The sequence below is a fragment of the Rhincodon typus genome, chromosome 13 (genome assembly GCF_021869965.1).
Source record: "Rhincodon typus isolate 14 chromosome 13, sRhiTyp1.1, whole genome shotgun sequence".
Classification (NCBI taxonomy): Eukaryota; Metazoa; Chordata; class Chondrichthyes; order Orectolobiformes; family Rhincodontidae; genus Rhincodon; species Rhincodon typus.
Window position 1 is genome coordinate 5,385,697 of NC_063344.1, and position 23,749 is coordinate 5,409,445.

At 41.4% G+C, this 23,749-nt stretch overlaps 2 protein-coding genes across 2 annotated transcripts in view; one reads left to right on the top strand and one right to left on the bottom strand.

The window, feature by feature from the left end:
- Positions 1–4,998, top strand: part of trpc1 (transient receptor potential cation channel, subfamily C, member 1) — a 61,716-nt gene extending 56,718 nt beyond the window's left edge. Inside the window, exons 13-14 of the mRNA XM_048604489.1 lie at positions 735–929; positions 3,917–4,998. Coding sequence (XP_048460446.1) covers positions 735–929; positions 3,917–4,144 — 423 coding nt within the window. The 3' untranslated portion in view covers positions 4,145–4,998. The remainder of the gene's footprint in view (positions 1–734; positions 930–3,916) is intronic.
- Positions 4,999–8,172: 3,174 nt separating this feature from the next.
- The window catches only part of pcolce2b (procollagen C-endopeptidase enhancer 2b), a 50,097-nt gene continuing 34,520 nt past the window's right edge, over positions 8,173–23,749 (bottom strand). The window contains 3 exon segments of the mRNA XM_048604490.1: positions 8,173–8,303; positions 11,365–11,532; positions 13,514–13,602. Of these exon segments, the coding sequence (XP_048460447.1) occupies positions 8,173–8,303; positions 11,365–11,532; positions 13,514–13,602 (388 nt within the window).

The window sequence follows — 23,749 nt, forward strand, 5'->3', positions numbered from 1 at the left end:
CGCCTCCCCCTCTCTCCCTATTTATTTCAGAACCCCCTTCCCCTCCCCCATTTCTGATGAAGGGTCTAGGCCCGAAACGTCAGCCTTCCTGCTCCTGTGATGCTGCTTGGCCTGCTATGTTCATCCAGCTCTACACCTTGTTATCTCAGATTTTCCAGCATCTGCAGTTCCTACTATCTCTGATACAAGAAAGTGGCACTAGTTTAGTTTGGGAAACTTGGTCGGCATGGGTGAGTTGGACCGAAGGATAGTGTTTCCTTGCTGTATGACTCTCTGACTCGATAAGGCAGCTCACCACCAGCATCTTGAGGGAGACTAGGGATGAGCAATAAATGCTGGTCCAATCAATGATGCCCACTACTGATGAATTGACTAGCTCTTTCATCCATGTTTCATCCATGAGGCTGTAATCAAGTCAGGAGTTGTGTGGTTCTAGTTGAACTCAGAATGAGCTTCAGTTACCTGGTTACTGTTGAGTAGTGCTGGCAGAGAGCACTGTCAATGATACCCTCCATCCCTTTGCTATTAATTGAGAGAATACTGACGTGGTGTTTATGGCCATTTTAGATTTATCCTGCTTTTTATGAATATGACATATCTGGTCAATTTTCTACATTGCTGTATGAATGCCGCTGATGTTGCTGGACTGGAACAGCTTGGCTGGAGTCTATTAAAATATTTTAACCAACAATTAAACAATGAATTAACATTGACTATTTTTAATTTTTTCCAAGAATCATGAAGACAAGGAATGGAAGTTTGCCCGAGCAAAGCTGTGGCTGAGCTACTTTGATGACAAATGCACTTTACCATCACCATTCAATATCATTCCTTCCCCAAAAACCATTTGCTATCTCTTCACAAGTCTCAACAAATGGATCTGCTCTCACACCAGTGCTGGAAAAGTGAAACGCCAGAACAGCCTTAAAGTAAGAAAACCGCAATTCCAGTGTCTCAGTCATAGAGTGTTCAAAAACAGAGAATTTATAGAATCCAAGGAAAATGCGATCAGTCATTAAACTTGCCAAATAATCTGATCTCTGCAAAAAACAAATGCAGAGAGACAGAAACACGTCCATAATGTTAGATCTATCCTTTCCTATATTAATAATAATGCAAAAAATACACTGACCAACATTTTACACAGCAGTGAGCAGCCAGCTTGCTACAATCTTGTACAGTGAGATGTGTGTGTCTCAGTATCAAATTGTCTACATGTGTGTTGTATGCTGGACATTAATACTTAACTGTGGATTGAATTTAATTCAAGGCTTATGTCTATCTGTTGAATTACATGGTTAGAATGGATAATCGGAGTCCTTTTCTCAGGGTAGAAATGTCAATTACTAGGGGACATAGGTTTAAGCTAAAAGGGGATAAGTTTAAAGGAGATGTAAAAGGCAAGTTTTTTTACACAGAAGGTGGGAAGTACCTGGAATGCACTGCCAGAAGAGGTGGTAGAGGCAGATTCAATAGCAACATTTAAGAGACACCTTGACAGATACGTGAATAGGCAGGGAATAGGAGGATTCAGACCACGTAGATGCAAAAGGTTTTTAGTTTAGAAAGGCATGTGTTGGCGCAGTCTTGGTGGGCTGAAGGACCTGTTCCAATGCTGTAGTGTTCTTTGTTCTAAAAGACCATGCCTCGATGAAAAAGGCATGTATTTATATAGATCATTTATGTACTAAACTCATCCCAAAACAGATTACACCCTTTGGATTCCTTTTGTTCCTAGGCAGATGTTGTAATTCGTACACAGCATTCCACAAATAGCAGATGATAGTAATGAAGAAATTAAACCATTTGATGATATTTGTTGAAGGATGAATGCTGGTGTAGTGATTATAATGAGGTCAGCCAGGTGGACCTCATAGAATATGAGTTCCCTGATTTGGGGCTGTTAACCCAGTCCAATCAGGGAGACATGGCTGACAGATAAGAACAGGAGTGTCAGACACCTATTTACTCTGAGATCTGGCTCTGAGGGAGCTAGATCAGTGTCGAGGACTCTCCATGTGTAAATAAAGGTTGTAAATTGGTGACAGGATACCAGCCTCTCTGGAATTATTTCAGCTGGCAAGGACAATATGGAATTCATCTAACGCCAAGGAATTCTTGTACCCACTTAAGCAGCCAGAACGGACCTTGGTCCTCAAACAATTCGGTACTACCTCACTGCGACACCAGTGTGTCACTGTGATGAGGAAGGTGTTTCACTCAGATTAAAAGTGTATAGGGTGTTTCACTCTGTATCTAACCCTGTGCTTTACCTATCCTGGGAGTGTTTGGCGGGAACAGTGGAGAGAGACCTTTACTTCCAGTTTAAAAGAGTAGAGAATGTCTTGAAGTTCTAAAGTAGGCCCTTGTACACATCTTATGGTCTTGTATTCACTCCTACAGTTTTATAGGGCAGTCAATAAATGGAAGAAATAAAGGCTTGCATTTATACAAGCATATTTCATAACCTCTGATCTTTTCAAACAGATTTACAGCTCAATAATTGCTTTTGAAGTTTAGTCACAGTCATAAAGTGCAGCAGCCACTTTCTGCAGAGCTGGGTCCCCCTAACAGCAATGCAGTTATGTCTGGAGTGTCTAGTTTTACAATGTGGGATGAACGCTAAGTATTTGCCAAAGCAAAATGATTATTAATTTGTGACTTGTGATATCTGACTTGCCATTTGACTTGCCTATATCCATGTCACCAACTGTACATTATAAATGTCCCCATGTATTCTCAGAACATAAGTTATTAATTGAGAGCAGAACTAAGTAGTGTAGTGAAGATGGTGAGAGGTACAGTATTCAGTCTTTCATCTTCCCTAGTAAGAACAAAGTATTGTGAGTTTTACATAGCTACAGTGTTGAAATGGTGGTGATAAATATATTAGGATATAAATTAATTGTAATTAGTACTGTTGGATATGTTTCTTATTCCCACCTTTTAACTGAGAATTCTGTCAACAGTTGATTTTAATTCATTGACTACTTTTAATATCACTGATGGGCTGTGTATTTTTTTTAATCTTGCTCTGCTTCGAACAAATTATGTTTACACTCTCCGGCCCTGACAACATTCCGGCAATAGTACCAAAGACTTATGCTCCAGAACTTGCCGCTCCCCTAGCCAAGCTGTTCCAGTACAGTTACAACACTGGTATCTACTCGACAATGCGTTTGTCCTGTACACAAAAAGCAGGACAAATCCAACCCGGCCAACTACCACCCCATCAGTCTCCTCTCGATCATCAGTAAAGTGATGTGGGAACACCACCACCTCCAAGTTCCCCTCCAAGTCACTCACCATCCTGACTTGGAAATATATTGCCATTCCTTCACTGTCACTGGGTCAAAATCCTGGAATTCCCTCCCCAATGGCATTGTGGGTCAACCCACAGACTGCAGCAGTTCAAGAAGGCAGCTCATCACCACCTTCTCAAGGGCAACTAGGGATGGGCAAGAAATGCTAGCCAGCCAGCGACGCCCATATTCCCACAAATGAATAGAAAAAAAAACTCTCAGCAGGGCTAATGTGGAAGATGTCAAGCCTCCAGGGGAGAGTTACTCTAATGCATTAATTGTTAATTCACTACAGGCTTTTAGTAATTGAGCTTCATTAGCTGGTAAGGAAGAATCTTGAAACATGTGTATCTATACCCATTCATCTTTATAACTATTATTTTTGCTGTCAACAATCATGAATTGCAATTTTAAAGTGCACATAACATAGCAAATGGCCCAAAGCCCTTCAGAGGGGCACAATCAGTCAAAAAAAGACACTGTAGAAAGTAGGAGATATTAGGATAACTGTCTGAAGATTTGGTCAAATAACAATCATCTTAATTAAGTTCCTCCATAGGATAAATGTTGGTTTCAACAGTAAGATATATTCTTCATTTTTTCTATCTAACAAGGAATGGAAGACTCTCAAGCATAAACGAGATCAAAATTACCAAAAAGTAATGTGTTGCTTGGTCCATCGTTACCTTACTGCTATGAGGCAGAAGATGCATAGTACAGATCAAGCAACTGAAGAGAATTTGAATGAACTGCGCCAGGACCTTTCCAAATTTCGCAATGAAATGAGAGATCTCCTTGGCTTCAGGACAGCAAAGTATGCTATGTTCTATTCACGGAACTAAAAAGTATTTGAGGGGACTAGATCCATTCATGTTTCATTCATGTTGTAAGTATGAAACTGAGTGAAAGGATATCTTTGTCATTATCTGTCATTGTCAGATAATTATGGTTTGTTTCATACTTGGTTTAATGCGATCTATTTTTGTAAATTCTCAAGCTGAAAATGTAGTTACAATACATGTGAAGTTTCTAATTTAGATGGAATATCACAACACAAATAATTGTCAATAATTTATTGTAAGTAGATACTGCCATTTTGTTATTAGGAGAATGCTGCTGGTATTTATTTCCCTTAAAGAAATTTTGCATTCCTGACTCTACTGCTCTACAGTGGTTAGGCTGGATGTTTCAAAAGTGCTTCAGAAACCCACAATGCATCTCAAAAAAACAGGAAATGAAATTTGCTTTACATTCATAATGGACATATTAGCAGTTCCCATTCATTCTTACATAAGTTATTTTAACAAAGACATCTGCTAACTTGACTTAAATGTTTCTATTAAAATAGCAAAGAAATTTCAAATGATTGTATGAAAGCTTTCATTGAATATCTAGCATGAGCAATTTCAAATCTATTGTTCAGAGACAAAACAGTTGCATATCTGCATGCAGTAATACCTGTAACGTGTTGGGTCAGTAAAATGGTTCTTTTGCTTTGGTCTGTTTTTAAATTAAGATTTGAAATATATTTTTCGTAATTCTCTCGGGGTGAAGAATGTCAGCTCTGGTAAAAAGGTACATTCTCACAGGAAGCTTTTTATGTGACTCATAATAATTCAGTAACTGAGTTTTCATAGTAAGAATATAATGGGCACAGTTGCTAACTGTCATAGCGAATTGCTGTAAAATAACTTATTTTACATTGCATGAGCAATTTATAATAGACTGGACCTGACAAAGTATTAACACTGTAAGACATAGAAGCAGAATTAAGCAATTCAGCCCACTGAGTCTGCTTCGCCATTTAATCATGTTTGAGATGTTTCTCAACTCCATTCTTCTGCCTCCTCTCTGTAACCTTTGATCAGCTTACTAATCAAGAAGCTACTTACCTCTGTCTTAAATACACTGAATGACTTGATCTTCACAGTCTTCTGTGGTATGGGTTCCACAAATTCATCACCCTTTGGCTGAAGAAATTCTTCCTCAGTTCTAAAGGGTTGTCCCTTCATCCTGAGGCTGTGCCCTTGGGTCCTAGTCTCTCCTACTCGTGGAAATATCTTCTCCATTTCAACTCATGGCAGGCCGCTCAGTATTCTGTTATATTCCAAAGAGATTTAATACCCTGCCTTCATCCCTCTAAACTCTTATCAAGTACAGACCCAGAGTCATCAACCACTCCTCATATGGCAAGCCCTTCATTCCCAGGATCATTCTTGTAAACCTACGCTGGATGCTCTCCAATGCCAGTACATCCTTTGTTAGATATGGGTCCTGAAACTGTTCACAATATTCCAAATGCGGTCTGACCAGAGCCTTACACAACCTCAGCATACATTCCTGTTCTTGTATTCTAGCCCTCCTGAAATGAATGCTAAGACTGCATTTGTCTTCCTAACTGCTTGCATATTAACCTTAAGAGAATCCTAAACTAGGATTCTCAAGTTCTTTATGCTTAGGAAATAGGATTATAATAGGTTATTAACCTGCTGTGAGACCTTATGAAAGTTTATTTATGATTCATGGCTAAGAGTAGAGTAGAGCTCTGCACTGAGATGTTAGTTCAACAGGGTTATAAGGGTTTTGATGGCAGCCCTTAGACCTCGTCTTTCTTGTTGGTCTTCTGGATGTTTCAGCTACGGTCTAATTGAACGTGGAGCAGTCTCGAGGGGTTGAACGGCCTATTTCTGTTCCTCTATTCCGAAGAATAAGCTGCCTTCATTGGTAAAATTATATAGTGTACTCCGATACTTTTCAATGTTGACATTTAATAAATGCAAATTATACATTTTTTCAGCTGAAGAATGCAAATGGCTTGCCCTTAGGGATTCCTTCCTTCGCTAATTTAAGTAAAAATATGTATTAATGTGGGAACCTTCATACTTCAACTCTGTTTTTTAAAACACAGTGAAATTAGGAGCTGCTGTCATGTCAGAATGTATGATAAATTTGCAAAAACTGCAAGTGAAATGCTAATGTCTTTAAATTGAAGGTTGTAAAATTTATGATTAAGATTTGGGCTGCCACTTAGTAACATTTCATAAATAGCATGATTTTAATGAAGAGTACTTTAAGATGATGAAATACTTAAGCAAAACGTCTATATGTTTTATTGGAGATTGTATTAATTTTCTAGGGATAGGAATTCAACTAGCACTCCAATTATATCTCCCTCCTGAGTATTTCAATCGTCCCTCTTGATCAATATTAGAATCATTAAGTAATGCAGTATGAAAGGAAGACCATTCTGCCCACTGTGTCTGTGCCAGCTCTTTGAAAGAGTTATCCAATCAGTCCCACTCCCTAGTTTTTCCTCACAATCCTATTTTCTTTTCCTTGAAGAATTTATCCAATTTCTGTCTGAACTTGCTTTCAGCATCCTTCAGGCAATGCTTTACAAATCACAACAGTTTGTAGTGAAAATAAATTTTAAAAAACAAAATCATGACAACTTAATTATCTGAGTTCTCTGATTACTGACCTTTCTGCCATTGGAAAATGTTTAAAGTCACATGACACCAGGTCACAGTCCAACAGGTTTATTTGAAACCACAAGCTTTCTAAGCACTGCCCCTTCCTCAGGTGACTTCTATGAAATATACTCTAAACCTTTCTTGCTAGAAACAGAACAAATCCAGCTCTAGGCCCAAAACGTCAGCCTCTCTGCTCCTATGATGCTGCTTGGCCTGCTGTGTTCATCCAGCCCTGCACCTTGTTGCCCCAAATCCAGCTTCTCCATTCTTTCCACTTAACTGAAGTTCCTCATTCCTGGGATCACTTTAGTTTTTTTCTACAGCTGCAGTAAGGTGTTGATATCCTCCCTTCAGGCTGGAGTCCAGAATGGGGCACACAACTTAACAGGCAAAGCCTAAAAAATCATGAATAACAACTTGGTATGATTTTCTTTTGTATTATGCCTCTTAATAAAGTGAAGGATTACACATGTTTCTTTTTACAGTCTTCTCACTTGTCACAGCAGTTTTAAAGATTTGGGTGCACAGGTATGTCAGTTTCTTAGTTCCTGCACTCCCTTCAAAATAACAATTTAGCTTTTTATTGGCTTTGCTCATTCTGCCAACAAACTGTATCTCTTCATATTTATTTTCATTAAGTTTCATCTACCATATCCCTATCCATTTCATCTGTCTGTTTTATATCTGCTTGACGTCTTAGAGCTACCAACTGCAGACAGGGAGGTAAGACTTATTTAATAAGCTAAGGGCCAGCATAACTTCTGACCTTCCAACCAACGTTTCCTGTGTTAAGGTGGATGGTGACTATAAGTAGAATCAAGAACTTAAAGACCCCTATATTGTTCATTTTACTGTGCACAAGACACAATAATCTGATGTTGTTCTTGAAATGGCAACTTTTGGAAATTCAGCAGTTCGAAATAAAACATTCTTTTATTAAGCAGCAGATACATAATGCAAAGAGTGATTTGAGAAACACAAATTCAAAAACAATCGCCAGTTTCAAACAAACCAGTCATAAAACATCACCTGTCATCTTTGTACTTCATTATTGCACTTAAGTCCTATATAATCTATTACAATATATAAGTATATAAGATAAACATTTGGCTCAATCTCTGTCAGCATTGTTATAAATAAGGAGACAGTTCCAAATGCAACATTATTTTGGGGCTAATCATTCTGTGCAGACTTTATTTTTGCTAGTACAAGGATTGGTACATTCATAACATATCCAAATTCTTGTCAGCACTTTCGTTGGATACATTTCACCAACTTTGCATTTCAATGCTTCTATTTGCCAGCAGAAAGCCTCCTGTAATCAATTAAAGAAAACTACCTGTAGACGATTACCAGCACCATAAATAGAAAATAAAGTCTTTGCTGTTGCTGTGTGTTTAGCATCGTCTGTTCTTTACGTTGTTCAAAAACCTTTGGTTCTTTGATCTGTAGGGCATGACAAAGCTATTAGGAAGCACGTGACCTCTGCCTGCTTCATCTACTTGACCCATGAAAATGTAATTCAGTCCTGAAAAGACAGCAAAAATGCATCAATAAATAGAACTTTATCTTTGAACCAATTTTTGACAGTACAGCATAATTAATTGTTACTAGACATGTCATTAGATAATCTGAAAGGCATTTTTATATGTGTTGGACTTTGATAATTGAATAAATCGAGCTGGGTAGCAATGATTCCATCTCAAACAGAAAGACTCCAAAATTTTGAGATTAATCTTTGAGGGTATTTAATTTTGTAGGTTCTACTAGAATTGATTTCTTTCCTTTAATCATTATCTGTGCAAAGTGAGTAGAAAGAAACTATTGATTATTTGAGTGTCTGATGCAAGTGGAAATTCAAGTGAACTCTACCTGCATTTTTAAGTGAGACATAAAAGAATGGCTGTGCAAGGGATCTTTGTCTGTAAAGTGTGACATATTGTTCATCATGGATCCTCAACATGTCCAGGATTAATTCTTCTTTTCCAATCTTTGGCAGGAGATCTCTACTGTTAGGCAACAAGTGCTACAATTTGTAGCATCAAGCAGGATGAAAGGTTTCTGCATTGTATTATTTAGAATGTGGGGTCCCATGAGATGTGGATAGACAATTTAAGACACAAGGGTAGAAGCAGGGGATAACCTGTATCTCAACATAGGAAGATAGCTGTTCTCTGCTCCAACAAATCCTGTGTCAGTATAGCTACCCAATTTACTTCTCTTTGCATTAACCCAGCACTATTTTTCTGAAGATATTTTCCTTATCAATCTGTTCAGAGATGTTATGACACAGCTCTGGAACAGTGGGACTGGAACCCGGGTCTCCTAGCTCAAAAGGTGGGGAGAATACCACTGTGCCTCAAGAACCCTCAATGCAGCTACCAAGTAGATCAATATGATTAAAGAAATAGAAGGTGGACACTGCCTCAGAAGAGGATGGACGTAATCCCATTGGAAAGAGGTGTACGAAAAGATATCTTTCTGTGTTAGATCCACTGTATGAATGCAAGTTGTCATTATTGTTGCATTTGGTATATTTCTAGTCCAATGAATTATTCTGTTCTAGAAAACGAAGTAGAGTAATCAACACAGACAGAAGAGTAAGTGAACAATTTGGACCACAGTTATTTTCAATAAAGGAAATGTTTAATGAGGAGTCAAAATGCAAGGGTATTGGGCTGAAAGATAAGGCAACATTCAGTGAAAGGAATGGTAATTGGACTCAAATTGATTGGGCTGAGAGGTTCTGATAGATCAGCAGGAGATTTGACATTTATAGCAAAAAAGAATAAACACATATTCCTAAGTAGTAACAAGCGGTTCATCAGGTATACAGTTCACAATCCTAGCACTTGCATATTCTTCCTAATACATTATAAGGAAATAGAAAGTGCAGTTGAAAAGTAAGAATCAAAGTAGTGAAATCTTGTATCTTAAAAACTAAAATTAAAAATTCAGTAGAGCTGATTGAGTTAAATCTGCTTTAGTTATTTATATATAGATGATTTATAAATATACAGAGCGGCAGTGGCTCAGTGATTAGCACTGCTGCCTCACAGCAACAGGGGCCCAGGTTTGATGCCAGCCTGGTGTCTGTGTGGGTTTCCTCCAGATTTTCAGGTTTCCTCCCACAGTTGAAAGGTGTGTAGGTTAGGTGGACTGGCCATGCTAAATGTGGGATTACAGTGATAAGGTAAGGGCTGGGTTTGGGTGGGATCCTCTTTGGCGAGTTGGTGCAGACTTGATGGGCTGAATGGCCTCTTTCTGCACTTTAGAGATTCTATGATTTGGACTTGAGTCTAGAGAAAATACAATTGAGGCTTGTTTAATGGTACAAGTGCAGAAAGTTACTGAACGGTAATGTCTGTAAACTACTTCAGGGAGACATAGGTAAGTTAGAGAATGGGCAGACAGGTGATGGATCCAAGTTAACCTGAGTGAGAGGTAATATGTTTTGGAATTGGCACAGATGCTGAATGAAAAGGAATGAAGGGTGTGGTTGAATTACCAGGTTTAGGAATTCAGTGTTCCAAGTACAGATACATAAAGCCATGAAATAAATTTGATGTTATGTAAAAAGACAAATAGTATTCAAGAATAAAGAAATAATGATAAATACACAAACTATTAGCTAGGTCTATTGTGCATGCTTTTAATTGCCTCGGTATAGAAAGATCATTAAAACCATAGAGTTCACAGATTCACCTAGATCAAACCAGATATTGGAAACTACAGCTGTACAAACTTGATATGCAAAATCCTGACAATGTTAACATTTTATTCTGTGACTGTTTATCTTTCTCAACAGATGAGCCTGATCTGGTAAATGTTTCAAGCACTTTTCATTCCAGATTCCCAAATTCTTTAACATGTACATTGTTACTCCAGGATCTTTTACACAAGGCAAAGAAGATTTTAAAAAAAGCTTAGTTTTTAATTTTAAAAAATAGGCAAATAGAGTAAAGATCATCTTCTCTTCAGAATGAATGAAAAGGCTTAAATGTAGTATTATGACTTAAAAAAGCAACAGGTGTCAGGAAAAACTGTTGAGTTGTTAAGAACATGGAATGCTTCACAACAAAACCTTCTTTAGGCAGAGATCACCACATCTTTTAAACCGAACAAATTCCAGCAGAAAACATACAAGGCTAGAAGAGAACAGCAGTAGGATTAATTTTCGGTTACTCTAGCAAATGATTTGCACCATCATTACAGGTCAAGTGATTCTGTTATTTGGTTCTGAACTCTACTATTTAATTCAAATTATTAGAAGCTGGTGTTATTGTCTGAAGAAGAATCTGAAAATATTACAACTAGTGAAGGCAACTGGTGACAGTGTTAGAAGCATTTCTTTCCCTGGAAAGAAACTGCTTTTCTCACCATTTCTTCCCTTCTTTCTGCAGCCAAATACTAAGATTCACCTAGCCACCATTTCTAAAATTTATTCGATCTTTTCTCCTTTGGCAATATTAGCACAAATGCTTAGGGCTCCTATTTGACAATCTTACTTTAACAGAGGTGTTCACCAATTTAGGATAATCACTAAACATAACAGAATAAATATGAGCCTTCCAACTGGAGAAACTTACCTCGTTTAATGATTGGACACTTCTTACAGACTGAAATTATTTTGACGCTCATGTTTTTCCCTGCTTGTTGAATTGCCATTCTGCCCTCTTTGAAAATATTTATAACAGAGATGGTGGTGTGAATACTGCCATTGCGTGTTATAGCAGTTATAACTGTGCCAGTTAACACTGAAAGAAAGAAAAAGTATTTAAAATGAAAATCAAGTGAAAGGTTGCTCCTCAAATCACTTCAGGCTACCTAGATTTTGAAACCAAGATTTAAAACAAGCCATGACTTCATCATCCATAAATGAATCCTGATGGAAAGCCAGCTTTATATGGCAGTGTTGGACATGACAAGAACATGGCTTATTTCCACAAATTTGTCATATTTCTTCTTAGAAGTGAATTTCTTTCTCTAATTTTCTTTTTTTTTAACCCTCTGGTAGCTCAGTTAAATAATGATTCACTTTGTGTGTGATAGTCATTATTTGGGGTTAGTTTAGGTCAGTTGGCTGGATAGTTGATTTGCAAAGCAGTGTGATGCCAACAACCTCACATTGGCCAAGGTTACCATGAAGGAGTCTCCTTCTCAATCTCTCTCCTCATCTGAGATATGGTGGCCCTTTAGGTTAAATCACCATCAGTCACCTCTCTCTCTCTAAAGACAGTGCAGCCCTTGGTATGGTAAGATTGTGGTGACTTGACTTGCTGAGTTGATGTAAGCATCACATTCAAACTTATTCCTGCATTTGGCCCAATGTACATTTGCTAGCAGGGATACTAAAAAGCAATTGGGAATAGGGATCCTTTCATAGAGATTTTTCTCTCATCTGCATCTCCCATGATAATAAGTGGCAACAGCAACATTGAAAACAACAAACTACAATGACACATGATCACCACTTTAAATGGACCTCTTCTGGTAGAGCCTGCTTCTTACACATTGGTCTCTTGTGCCATCAGCAAATGTGCACCATTGGAACACATCCCATCCCCAACAGATTTAATCAGCTGCATGTCCCTTAGTTTACAGACAGAAAAGGAGGCTGTCAGTGATGCTGAGGTCTGTTGTAGCACCTACAAAAGGGTGTGGTGATGCAATTAGGAACCACAAGATGAGTGTTCAAATACCACCAAAACAAAGAGATTTAATTTGGCAAATCTGATGATGGATTAGTTTTATTGTTTACAGAAGCCTCAATTTTGAAGTAAATCTGATGTCCCCATTAGTTTGGTTGATGTGTAAATCAAACCTACACCAAATGGTTGTCTGAACACCTTCAGAAGTAGTTTGGTGAGCCATTCTTGTAGAAATATAATCATTAGCTAAGAAGAAGGTACACCCATCTGAAGGTGATACACATAGCTTTGCTGACATCCTCACAACCACCTTTCAAAAGTTGCTGCACCAGCTGAAAGCGTCAAATTACACTAGAACTTCCTGGCCTGTGCTTGTACAATGTCACTCGACGTAATATTCAGGTACAACGTTAGACATCAGCATCCAAGTTTATCTTTGAAGCCTAAAACCCCTCCAAAAGTGTGGGACAAGTTACATGCAGTGAATAAAAATAAACCACAACTGTGGTTCTCCATGTGAGTAGGCACGTCTTAAACCATCCCCGCACCATGTTCTTTACAGAGCAGCTCTGTATCGATACCGTGATCCATTGCCTCCAATTATAAATTAAGAAAAACATCTGTTAGTGGAGGTGAAAAATCGAGTGCGACAACCAAGTGAATAGCATGTCTTGGATGAAGAGGGATATGCCATGTATGAAAACAACAGATTTTTGGGCCTGAAAATATGGAGTCATCTCATACAACTCAGTTTGCCATCTAAGCTGTGATCACAAACTGACAAATGCACTATTGTACCTTAAGCAGAGGCGATGGTTCAATGTGCCAAAGACTGTAAATGAATAAACACCTCTTGTACCGACAGTTCACTCCATGTTTGGTGCCTTGTTTTTATACTTTGAATCCATTCTTTTTGTAAACATAGATTCCCTATTTCATTAGAGAGGATTTCTGTGAAGCCCTTGAGACCGGAATATAGAAATGATTGAGTTGGGGATTGTTTGTGGCAGAGAAAAACATCAGTTATTCCATTCAGAGATACACAGGCAAGAATGTTCTTACAAGCAGGGGAAAACATTCGTCTTACCGAAGTCACTAGCACAGTAATTACTGTGCAGGGTTCCAGTTTTTTTACACTTGAGTTGGCACGGGGGTATGGTAGGTTTCACTGCTTTAAAATAAATAACATTCAGTTAGTCAGGCAATGATAATCAGAAACCACTTCTCCTTATGACAAGTTTAGAACATGTTTCTTTTTCAGAAGAAGAAAAAGTAAAAATTATTGTGCTGTCCCTATTATTGCAATTACAAGTCTCAAAAATTCAAAACTTCTTCTACTTCAAAGAACATTTAGAAAAAGCTGTGCAAACCAATGTGTACTCATCTATGATCAAATATTTCACCTCTATACACAATGTTCAATGGATTATACTGTAATGTAATTACTGTAATTATTAAGATGAGCAGCTCAAACATTGTAAAACAAAACATTACAATTTTTTCCACATCCTGCTTACTAACTTAGGGGCTGGATTTTGTACAGCTTGCTGGTGGACAAAGCTGTCAGTAGGCTCAGAGAACCCTGGAAGTTGTAAAACAGCTCCTGGTTATATTGATGGAAGAGTAAGCAAGGTGGTAACTCACCTGTTATCAACGAGACCTTCAAGTATGCAAAATGGATCACTTCCAATCAATTTAAAATGCAACTCTTTGAGGTTTATTGCAGCCTCAAATGCAACTGACAAGTCTCCTGTGCCTTCAGTAAACTCTGAACATTCTGGCGACCTAAGTGTGGCTGATTTTCTCAAAGATTTCTTTTGACTGGCAGGACAGCAAGGTACAGGGAACTTGCATTGTCTTTTGAGATCTGTTCAAACCAGATAATCTGACACACTGAAAGGTGGAGTCTAAAATAGGAAGTAGTCAGGCTTATTATTGTAGTTACCAAAAATTAAGGATCAGCATATAGTTTAGGGACAGTGTAGCCAGTCATTAAAGTAGCATCAATTACCGCAGTCCTTAAGGTGAGGGAACTTAAATGGCTACCTTGAAAGGTGGGAAGAGGCTGTTGAACAATGGGAATCATTCTCCCCTGTGCTGGAGGGGATCTGTGCTACACAGGAACCAGTGTAGTAAGCCCAGCAGCAAGAGGAGGCAGCTTGTGACAGAATACCAGGCAGCAGGCAAGAGACAGCTGGAGGCACCCAGCACAGCAAGAATTTACTGGACCAGACTGAGTCGCATTCTGTAGTGTTTCAATTTTAATAATGATATCCTTTTAAAAAACTCAACACACAGATGATCCACGTTCCATGTCATCACAAGACCAGGAGTCTCAGTCACTCTGTAAATTAGCCCTCTCGGCAAAGGGTGAGTCTAGAAAGTTCTCTGGACTGGTTTAACACTAAACAAACCCAATAAGATTCATGTAAACAGGATCCATGTACTTCATTTGTGTTACATTTAAGAACACACTACATGGTGTACAGTGGTCATTATTCTCACAGTACAAAAGACAGAACAAAGAAGGCAACCACAGAAGCTTGAAAACCAAGGGAAGTAGCAGCAATCCAGAAGTTCCCACAGCAAGAACACAGAATATAATAAGATTTCTTCATAAACAGAGTACCTACAAAAGCTGGCCTGATCCATGAAGACAGCTAACTGGTTCCACATTGCACTATTTGGGGACTAATCAAAATATTGGGAGTTAGTCCCATATTCTAAACAAATAAAAGCACATTTAAATTCAATCAAAGGGAAAAAAACATACTGTATTTGGGACGAGTACAAGTCAATAAAAAACAATACCTAAAACAAGTTTCAAGTCAAAACTAGAAAAAAAAATACATCAGGTGCAGTGCTAAGACATACAAGGAATGCATACAAAGTAAGTATTAACAAAAAGCAGAAAAGCACAAAGCAGAGAGGACAGTAAAAAGAGATAGTAGGAACTGCAGATGCTAGAGAATCTGAGATAACAAGGTGTAGAGCTGGATGAACACAGCAGGCCAAGCAGCATCAGAGGAGCAGGAAGGCTGGCGTTTCGGGCCTAGACCCTTCTTCAGAAATAGGGGAGGGGAAGGGGGTTCTGAAATAAATAGGGAGAGGGGGGAGGCAGATAGAAGATGGATAGAGGAGAAGATAGGTGGAGAGGAGACAGACAGGTCAAAGAGGCGGGGATGGAGCCAGTAAAGATGAGTGTAGGTGGGGAGTTAGGGAGGGGATAGGTCAGTCCAGGGAGGACGGACAGGTCAAGGGGACGGGATGAGGCTAGTAGGTAGAAGATGGGGGTGGAGCTTGAGGTGGGAGGAAGGACAGGTTAGGGAGGCGGGGACGAGCTGGGCTGGTTTTGGGATGCGGTAGGGGGAGGGGAGGTTTTGAAGCTTCTGAAGTCCACATTGATACCATTGGGCTGCAGGGTTCCCAAGCAGAATATGAGGTGCTGTTCCTGCAACCTTCGGGTGGCATCGTTGTGGCACTGCAGGAGGCCCAGGATGGACATGTCGTCCGAGGAATGGGATGGGGAGTTGAAATGGTTCGCCACTGGGAGGTGCAGTTGTTTAGTGCGAACAGAGCGTAGGTGTTCCGCAAAGCGGTCTCCAAGCCTCCACTTGGTTTCCCCGATGTAGAGGAAGCCACAACGGGAACAGCGGATACAGAATACCACATTAGCAGATGTGCAGGTGAACATCTGCTTGATGTGGAAAGTCTTCTTGGGGCCTGGGATGGGGGTGAGGGGGCAGGTGTAGCACTTCCTGCAGTTGCAAGGAAAAGTGCTGGGTGTGTGGGGCTGGAGGGGAGTGTGGAGCGGACAAGGGAGTCACGGAGAGAGTGGTCCCTCCGGAAAGCAGATAAGGGTGGGGAGGGAAAAATGTCTTAGGTGGTGGGGTTGGATTACAGATGGCGGAAGTGTCGGAGGATGATGCGTTGGATCCGGAGGTTGGTGGGGTGGTACGCAAGGACGAGGGGTATTCTGTTTTGGTTGTTATTGCGGGGAGGGGGTGTGAGGGATGAGTTGCGGGAAATGCGGGAGACACGGTCGAGGGTGTTCTCGACCACTGAGGGGGGAGGTTGCGGTCCTTGAAAAACGAGGACATCTGAGATGTACGGGAGTGGAATGCCTCATCCTGGGAGCAGATGCAGCGGAGGCAAAGGAATTGGGAATAGGGGATGGCATTTTTGCAGGAAGGTGTGTGGGAGGAGGTGTATTCTAGGTAGCTGTGGGAGTCGGTGGGCTTGAAATGGATATCAGTTTCTCGGTGGTTGCCAGAGATGGAAACAGAGAGGTCCAGGAAGGAGAGAGAGGTATCAGAGATGGTCCAGGTGAACTTAAGGTTGGGGTGGAAGGTGTTGGTGAAGTGGATGAACTGTTCAAGCTCCTTGTGGGAGCACAAGGCAGCGCCTCGACAGTAAAAACACTGCCTGAAGGCACATGCAGAGTGACTCCATTGCAGTTGGATTACTGAAATGTTCCTGCAACTCAATTGTGTCTGGAAAAAGTAAATGAACAGAAGGATGGATGCCAAATGCCCCACCATGATTTGGAAGTCAGCCAATATCCTATCCCAATTGAAACTCTCTAACAAAGAATGCAGCTAAACTTCATAGACCAAGCATTTCAGAACTGGTTAAACAAGCTATGAAAATACTAATAGCAGTTGGTTATGAGGGGTTATGTAGAGCTACTACTTCAGGCTTATCTGACAAGGACCAGAAAGACCCTGCAAATCAATGGAAAACGTAGATCATCAGCTGCACTTAAGGGTCAACTTTAGAATTGATGTCCTACCTGCAACAGCCACAGGTTTCAATGGAACACTTAGTCAGTAGATGACCCACAAGAGCAACAATTGTAACTTTTCAGAGCAGTTAATAGATTTGGCAATTGCCTCAACACTTATAAAAATGTCTCAAAAACACCTTTTTAAAACAAATAAAAGGTCACAGCACTGATTCACTGCCAGCATACAGCATGATACACAAAGCTCTTTTAGGCAGACAACAATACCTGCAAGCACTAGGTACAGCTAATAGTATTTGCACTGTAGCTAGGACACAAAAAGCAAGCAAACTATGTGGCAAGTGCAGTCTCCTGCACCCACCACAAAGTTATCCTGCTTTCCGAGATGTATTCAAGGCGTGTAGTGTGAAAGGGCATTGAACCTGCGCAAGGAATCTGGCTCCAAAGATGCCACCAGATACTAAAACAGAGCACAATCCAACATAAGACAGATGCAGTAGTGGCAACAGCAGCAAGGAGTAAGCCAATTCATGAAGTTCACAGCAAGACAAATCCTAGCCAAGTGAAACAATGTCTAACCAGAGGACAAACAGGCTCTCCACACTGGAAGTGGAACACACTGTATGGATGCAATCAAGCTAGAAGTTTTTGCCACACCTGACACCATGTGCCCAAAGCAAACTACAAAATCAAAACCAAGATTGACACAAGAGTTAGTGCTAATGTCCTATCACTCTGAATTCTGAAGAACATATATATTGGGATTGTCACACCTCACTTTAGTAACACATTGAAAATTAACATAGAACAGTACAGGCCCTTCAGCCCACGATATTGTGCCGACCTATTATCCTTCTAAGATCAATCTACCCTGCACACCCTACATTTTACTATCCTCCATGTGCCTGTCCAAGAGTCGCTTAAAAGTCTCTAAAGTATCTGACTCCACTACCACTGCTGGCAGCGCATTCTACATACCCACCACTCTCTGTGTGAGGAAGCTACCTCTGACAACACCCCTATACTTTCCTCCAATCACCTTAAAATTATGTCCCCTCGTAATAGTCATTTCCGCCCTGGGAAAAAGTCTCTGACTATCCACTCTATCTATGCCTCTCATCATCTTGTACACCTCTATCAAGTCACCTCTCATCCTTCCTCGCTCCAATGAAAAAAGCCCTAGCTCCCTCAACCTTTCCTCATAAGACCTGCCCTCCAAGCCAGGCAGCATCCTGGTAAATCTCCTCTGCACCCTCTCGAAATCTTCCACATCTTTCCTATGATGAAGTGACCAGAACTGAACATAACATTCCAAGTTTGGTCTAACCAGAGTTTTATAGAGCTGCAGCATAACCACACGGCTCTTAAACTCAATTCCCCTGCCAATGAAAGCCAACACACCATACGCCTTCTTTACAACCCTATCAACTTGGGCAGCAACTTTGAGGGATCCATGAATGTGGACCCCAAGATCCCTCTGCTCCTCCACACTGCCAAGAATCCTGCCATCAACCTTGTATTCTGCATTCAAATTCAACTTTCCAAAATGGATCACTTCACACTTTTCTGGGTTGAATTCCATCTGCCACTTCTTTGCCCAGCTCTGCATCCTGTCAATGTCCCGTTGCAACCTACAACACCCTCCACGCTGTCCACAACTCCACCAACCTTCATGCCATCGGCAAACCTACGCACCCATCCTTCCACTTCCTCATCCAAGTCATTTATAAAGACCACAAAGACCAGGGGTCCCAGAACAGATCCCTGTGGAACACCACTGGTCACCAAGCTCCAGGCTGAATACTTTCCATCTACTACCACCCTGTCTTCTACTGGACAGCCAATTCTGTAACCAGACAGCCAAATTTCCCTGAATCCCTTGCCTCTTTGCTTTCTGAATGAGGCTATCATGTGGAACCTAATCAAATGCCTTGCTAAAATCCACATACACCACATCCACTGCTCTACCTTCATCAGTGTGTTTTGTCACATCCTCAAAGAATTCAATAAGGCTTGTGAGGCATGTCCTGCCCCTCACAAAGCCATGCTGACTATTTCTAATCAAACTGTGCTTTTCCAAATGATCATAAATACTATCTCTCAGAATCCTCTCCAATAATTTGCCCCCCACAGAAGAAAGACTGACCGGTCTGTAATTTCCAGGATTATCCCTATTCCCTTTCTTGAACAAGGGAATGACATTTGCCACCCTCCAACCTTCTGGTACTACTCTAGTGGGCAGTGAGGATGCACAGAACATTGTCAAAGGGACAGCAATCTCTTCCCTCGCTTCCCATAGAAACCTTGGGTGTATCCTGTCTGGCCCAGGGGACTTATCTATCCTCATGTTTTTCAAAATTTCTAGCACATCCTCCTTCCTAACATCAACCTGTTCGAGCATATCTGCCTGTTTCATGCTGTCCTCACAAATGTCAAGGTCCCTCTCACTGGTGAATACTGAAGCAAAATATTCATTAAGTACCTCCCCTACCTCCTCTGACTCCGCACACAAGTTCCCTCCACGATCCCCGATTGGCTCTACCCTCACTCTGGCCATCCTCTTGTTCCTCACATAAGCATAGAATGCCTTGGAGTTTTCCTTGATCCTACCCACCAAGGTTTTCTCAAACCCCATTCTAGCTCTCCCAAGTCCATTCTTCAGTTCCTTTCTGGCTACCTTGTAGACCTCTCGAGCCCTGTCCGATCCTTGCTTCCTCAACCTTAAGTAAGCTTCCTTCTTCCTCGTGACTAGGTGTTCCAAATGGCTTGTCATCCAAGGTTCCTTCACCTTACCACCCTTCCCTTGCCTCAGTGGGACAAACTTATCCAGTACCTGTAGCAACTGCTCCCTAAACAACCTCCACATTTCTATCGTGCATTTCCCTCAGAACATCTGATCCCAATTGGTGGTCCGTAGTTCTTGCCTAAGAGCATTGTAATTCCCCCTCCCCCAATTAAATACTTCCCTATACTGTCTGGTCCTATACCCCTCCAGGACTATACGAAAGGTCAGGGAGTTGTGATCACCATCACCGAAATGCTCTCCCACCGAAAAATCTGACACCTGACCTGGTTCGTTGCCAAGCACCAAATCCAATATGGCCTCCCCTCTAGTCGGCCTATCTACATTATTGAGTAAGAAATCCTTCCTGGACACACCTGACAAATTCTGCTCCATCCAAACTATTTGCACTTAGGAGGTTCCAGTCTATATTAGGGAAGTTGAAGTCACCCATGAAAACAACCCTATTACTTCTACACCTTTCCAAAATCTTTCTCCCAATCTGTTCCTCAGTGTCTATGTTGCTATCGGGAAGTCTATAGAAAACTCCCAATAAAGTGACTGCTCCTTTCCTGTTTCTGACTTCCACCCATACTGACTCAGTGGACAAACCCTCCTCGATGACCTCCCTTTCTGCAGCCGTGATACCATCCCTGATTAGCAATGCCACTCCCCCCCACCCCTTTTACCTCCCTCCCTATTTCTTTTGAAACATCTATACCCCGGAACATCCAACAACCATTCCTGTCCCTGTGTTATCCAAGTCTCCATAATGGCCACAACATCGTAGTTCCAAGTGCTGATCCATGCTTTAAGTTGGTCACCGTTATTCCTGACACTTCTTGCACTGAAGCAGACACATCTCAACCCATCACACTGACTGTCACTTTGCCCTATCAACTGCTTATCCTTCCTCATAGATTCTCTGCTTGCTCTGTACACCGGCTCCCCCATCCTCCGATCTGTAGCTCCGGTTCCCATCCCCCTGCCAAACTAGTTAGAACCCTCCCAAAGAGCTCTAGCAAACCTCCCGCCCAGGCTATTGGTGCCCTTCCAGTTCAGGTGCAACCCGTCCTTCCTGTACAGGTCCCACCTTCACCAGAAGGTATCCCAATAATCCACAAACCTGAGGCCCTCCCTCCTACACCAGCTCTGTAGCCACGTGTTCAGCTGCACTTGCTCTCTGTTTCTGGCCTCGCTAGCCCGTGGCACCGGTAGTAATCCTGAGATTACTACTCTGCTCGTCCTGGCTTTCAGCTTCCATCATAACTCCCTATATTCACTTTTCAGGTCCTCATCCCGTTTCCTACCTATGTCATTTGTACCGATGTGTACCACGACTTCTGGCTGCTCTCCCTCCCCCTTAAGAATCCTGAAGGCTCGATCCAAGACATCCCTGACCCTGGCACCCACGAGGCAACGTATCATCCAGGAGTCTCGCTCGGTACCACAGAATCTCCTGTCTGTTCCCCTAACCAGTGAATTTCCTATCATTATCACTCTCCTGTTCTCCCCCCTTCCCTTCTGAGCCACACAGCCAGGCTCAGTGCCAGAGACCTGGTCGCTATGGCCTTCCCCTGGTAGGTCGTCCCCCCCAACAGTATCCAAAGCGGTATACTTATTATTGAGGGGAACGGCCACAGGGGATCCCTGCACTGTCTGCCTATTCCCTTTCCCCCTCCTGGCAGTCACCCAGCTACCTTTGTCCTGTAACTTGGGTGTGACCACCTCCCGATAACTCCTATCTATCACCCCCTCAGCCTGCCGAATGATCCGGAGTTCATCCAGCTCCAGCTCCCTAACGCAGTCTGTGAGGAGCTGGAGTTGGGTGCACTTCTCACAGGTGAAGTCAGAAGGGACACTAGTAGTGACCCTTACCTCCCACATCCTTCAAGAGGAGCATGCAACTGCCCTAGCTTCCATTTCCTCTATTCTTTTGGCAATCTAGAGTAAAGAAAAAAAAACCTTACCTTACCGACCCTCCACACAGTCTTTTTTTTGATTAGAGGAGGGGAATGGGTGGGAGATACGACACATGTAGTATTTTGGGTTTAGACAATGTCCGTATATAATAGTTCACTTCCCGGCTCACGCTCTCACCACTCTCGCTGCTCAAATCAAGAAGACCGCTGTCTCACGAGGTAAGTTTTTGTAAGGAAAACCTTACTTTCCCAGCTGCCCCCGGCTCGTGCTCTCACCACTCCTGCCGCTCAAATCTAGCACGTGCTCATTAAGCACGAGTTCTCATAAAAGTTTTATCTTTAGAAGATTTTAATGCACAAATTCCCAATTTACTTGTCTTTTAGATCCAAGTGAACAGAAACCACGGATGAGTTTTCTGTACTTAACAAGAATTATTACTTATTATAAAAAAAAAATTTTAGCTAAGGTAAATGACAATGGACTGTTGACAGTAACACTATGAGTTAAAACTCTAACCCTCTTATAAAACTCCCCTTACACACAAATACATATACAGACAAAAAAAAAACATATGGGTGAAGGACAAAAAGTCTGGGAAGACAATTCAATGGCCCCTGTCCACGGGCTTCATTGAGACAATTTCTTGCTTGCTAGGACTTACTGTTCTTTCATCTCTTTTCAAGGTTCCCTTCACTTCTTGCAGGAGTGACTGGTTCACAAATTATAATATCTAATTTATCTGTTAAAAGCAATCAGCAATTGATGAAAGAAAACTGGATTTCTTCAGGTTTCAGATATTTTCTACTACAGACAGAGACACTATCTTCCCTTCCAAAGGCTTCTAGCAATACTGTCATACCCACAAGCTGTTAAGCAACCCAGGAACCAATCACTTTGTTGCTGGTAAGCAAATGATCTCAACTTCACAAACCAATCAGCTACCTGCTGCCAGCTGAATCTCACTGTGTAGACATCCCTCAGTGCCAGCTCATCTGCAACCTGACTCTCCCTCACTGGTTGAGCAAAGCAGCAGTGTAAACACTTTAGTGATTTTTTGAATCTTAAACTGCATACAATTGCTCACCAACGCTTTGCATTGGTACGTTAACATTGCAATGCAGCTATTGTAATTTGACACAGAAACAACAAACATTTTACATGGCCAATGTAATCAAATCAGCAGGTGTACTACTACCACATACTACATTCATGAGATGAAGTGGACTGTTTTCTCACAGAGGGAGGAGTCTTTGGAACTTTCTTCATCAAAACGGGAATCTGAGCCTTTGAATATTTTTAACGTGACGATAGATGGATTCTTGATGAACAAGGTGGGAGGTGAAAGGTAACTGGAGATAAGCAGAAATCTGGAGTAATCAGATCAGCCATGATCTTACTGAATAGTGGGGCAGGTCAAAGTACTGAGTGGTGTGCTCCAGCTCCTAATTCATATGTATGTATGAAATATCAAACTAATTGAATAGGAAAATGCCAATGTCTATAATAGCAACAATAACTTGGTATACAATTGACTACTATCACACTCAAGATTTTCAAGATGGAGACAGCAGAGTAGCAACACAGAGTGCAGGCTCTTGCTTGGGGCTTGTCTGCTCTGTCCACTTTCACAGTTTCTTCCTTCTTTCACTACTTTTTTCTTCTTACTTTAATCTAATTACCTTCTCTGAGGTGTGGGTTTGTGTAGTGTGGAGGAGATTGAGCCAGCGCTGGGAAGGTGAACCCAATATGGCAGCAAGAGAGTCCCCAGCGTTGACGGTAGTCATCCTGAATGGCAGAGAGCACAGGAACAGGCAGCCCCAAGCAGCGGGCGGTGAGAGCGGGAGCAGGCAGCCCCGAGGCGGTGAGAGCGGGAG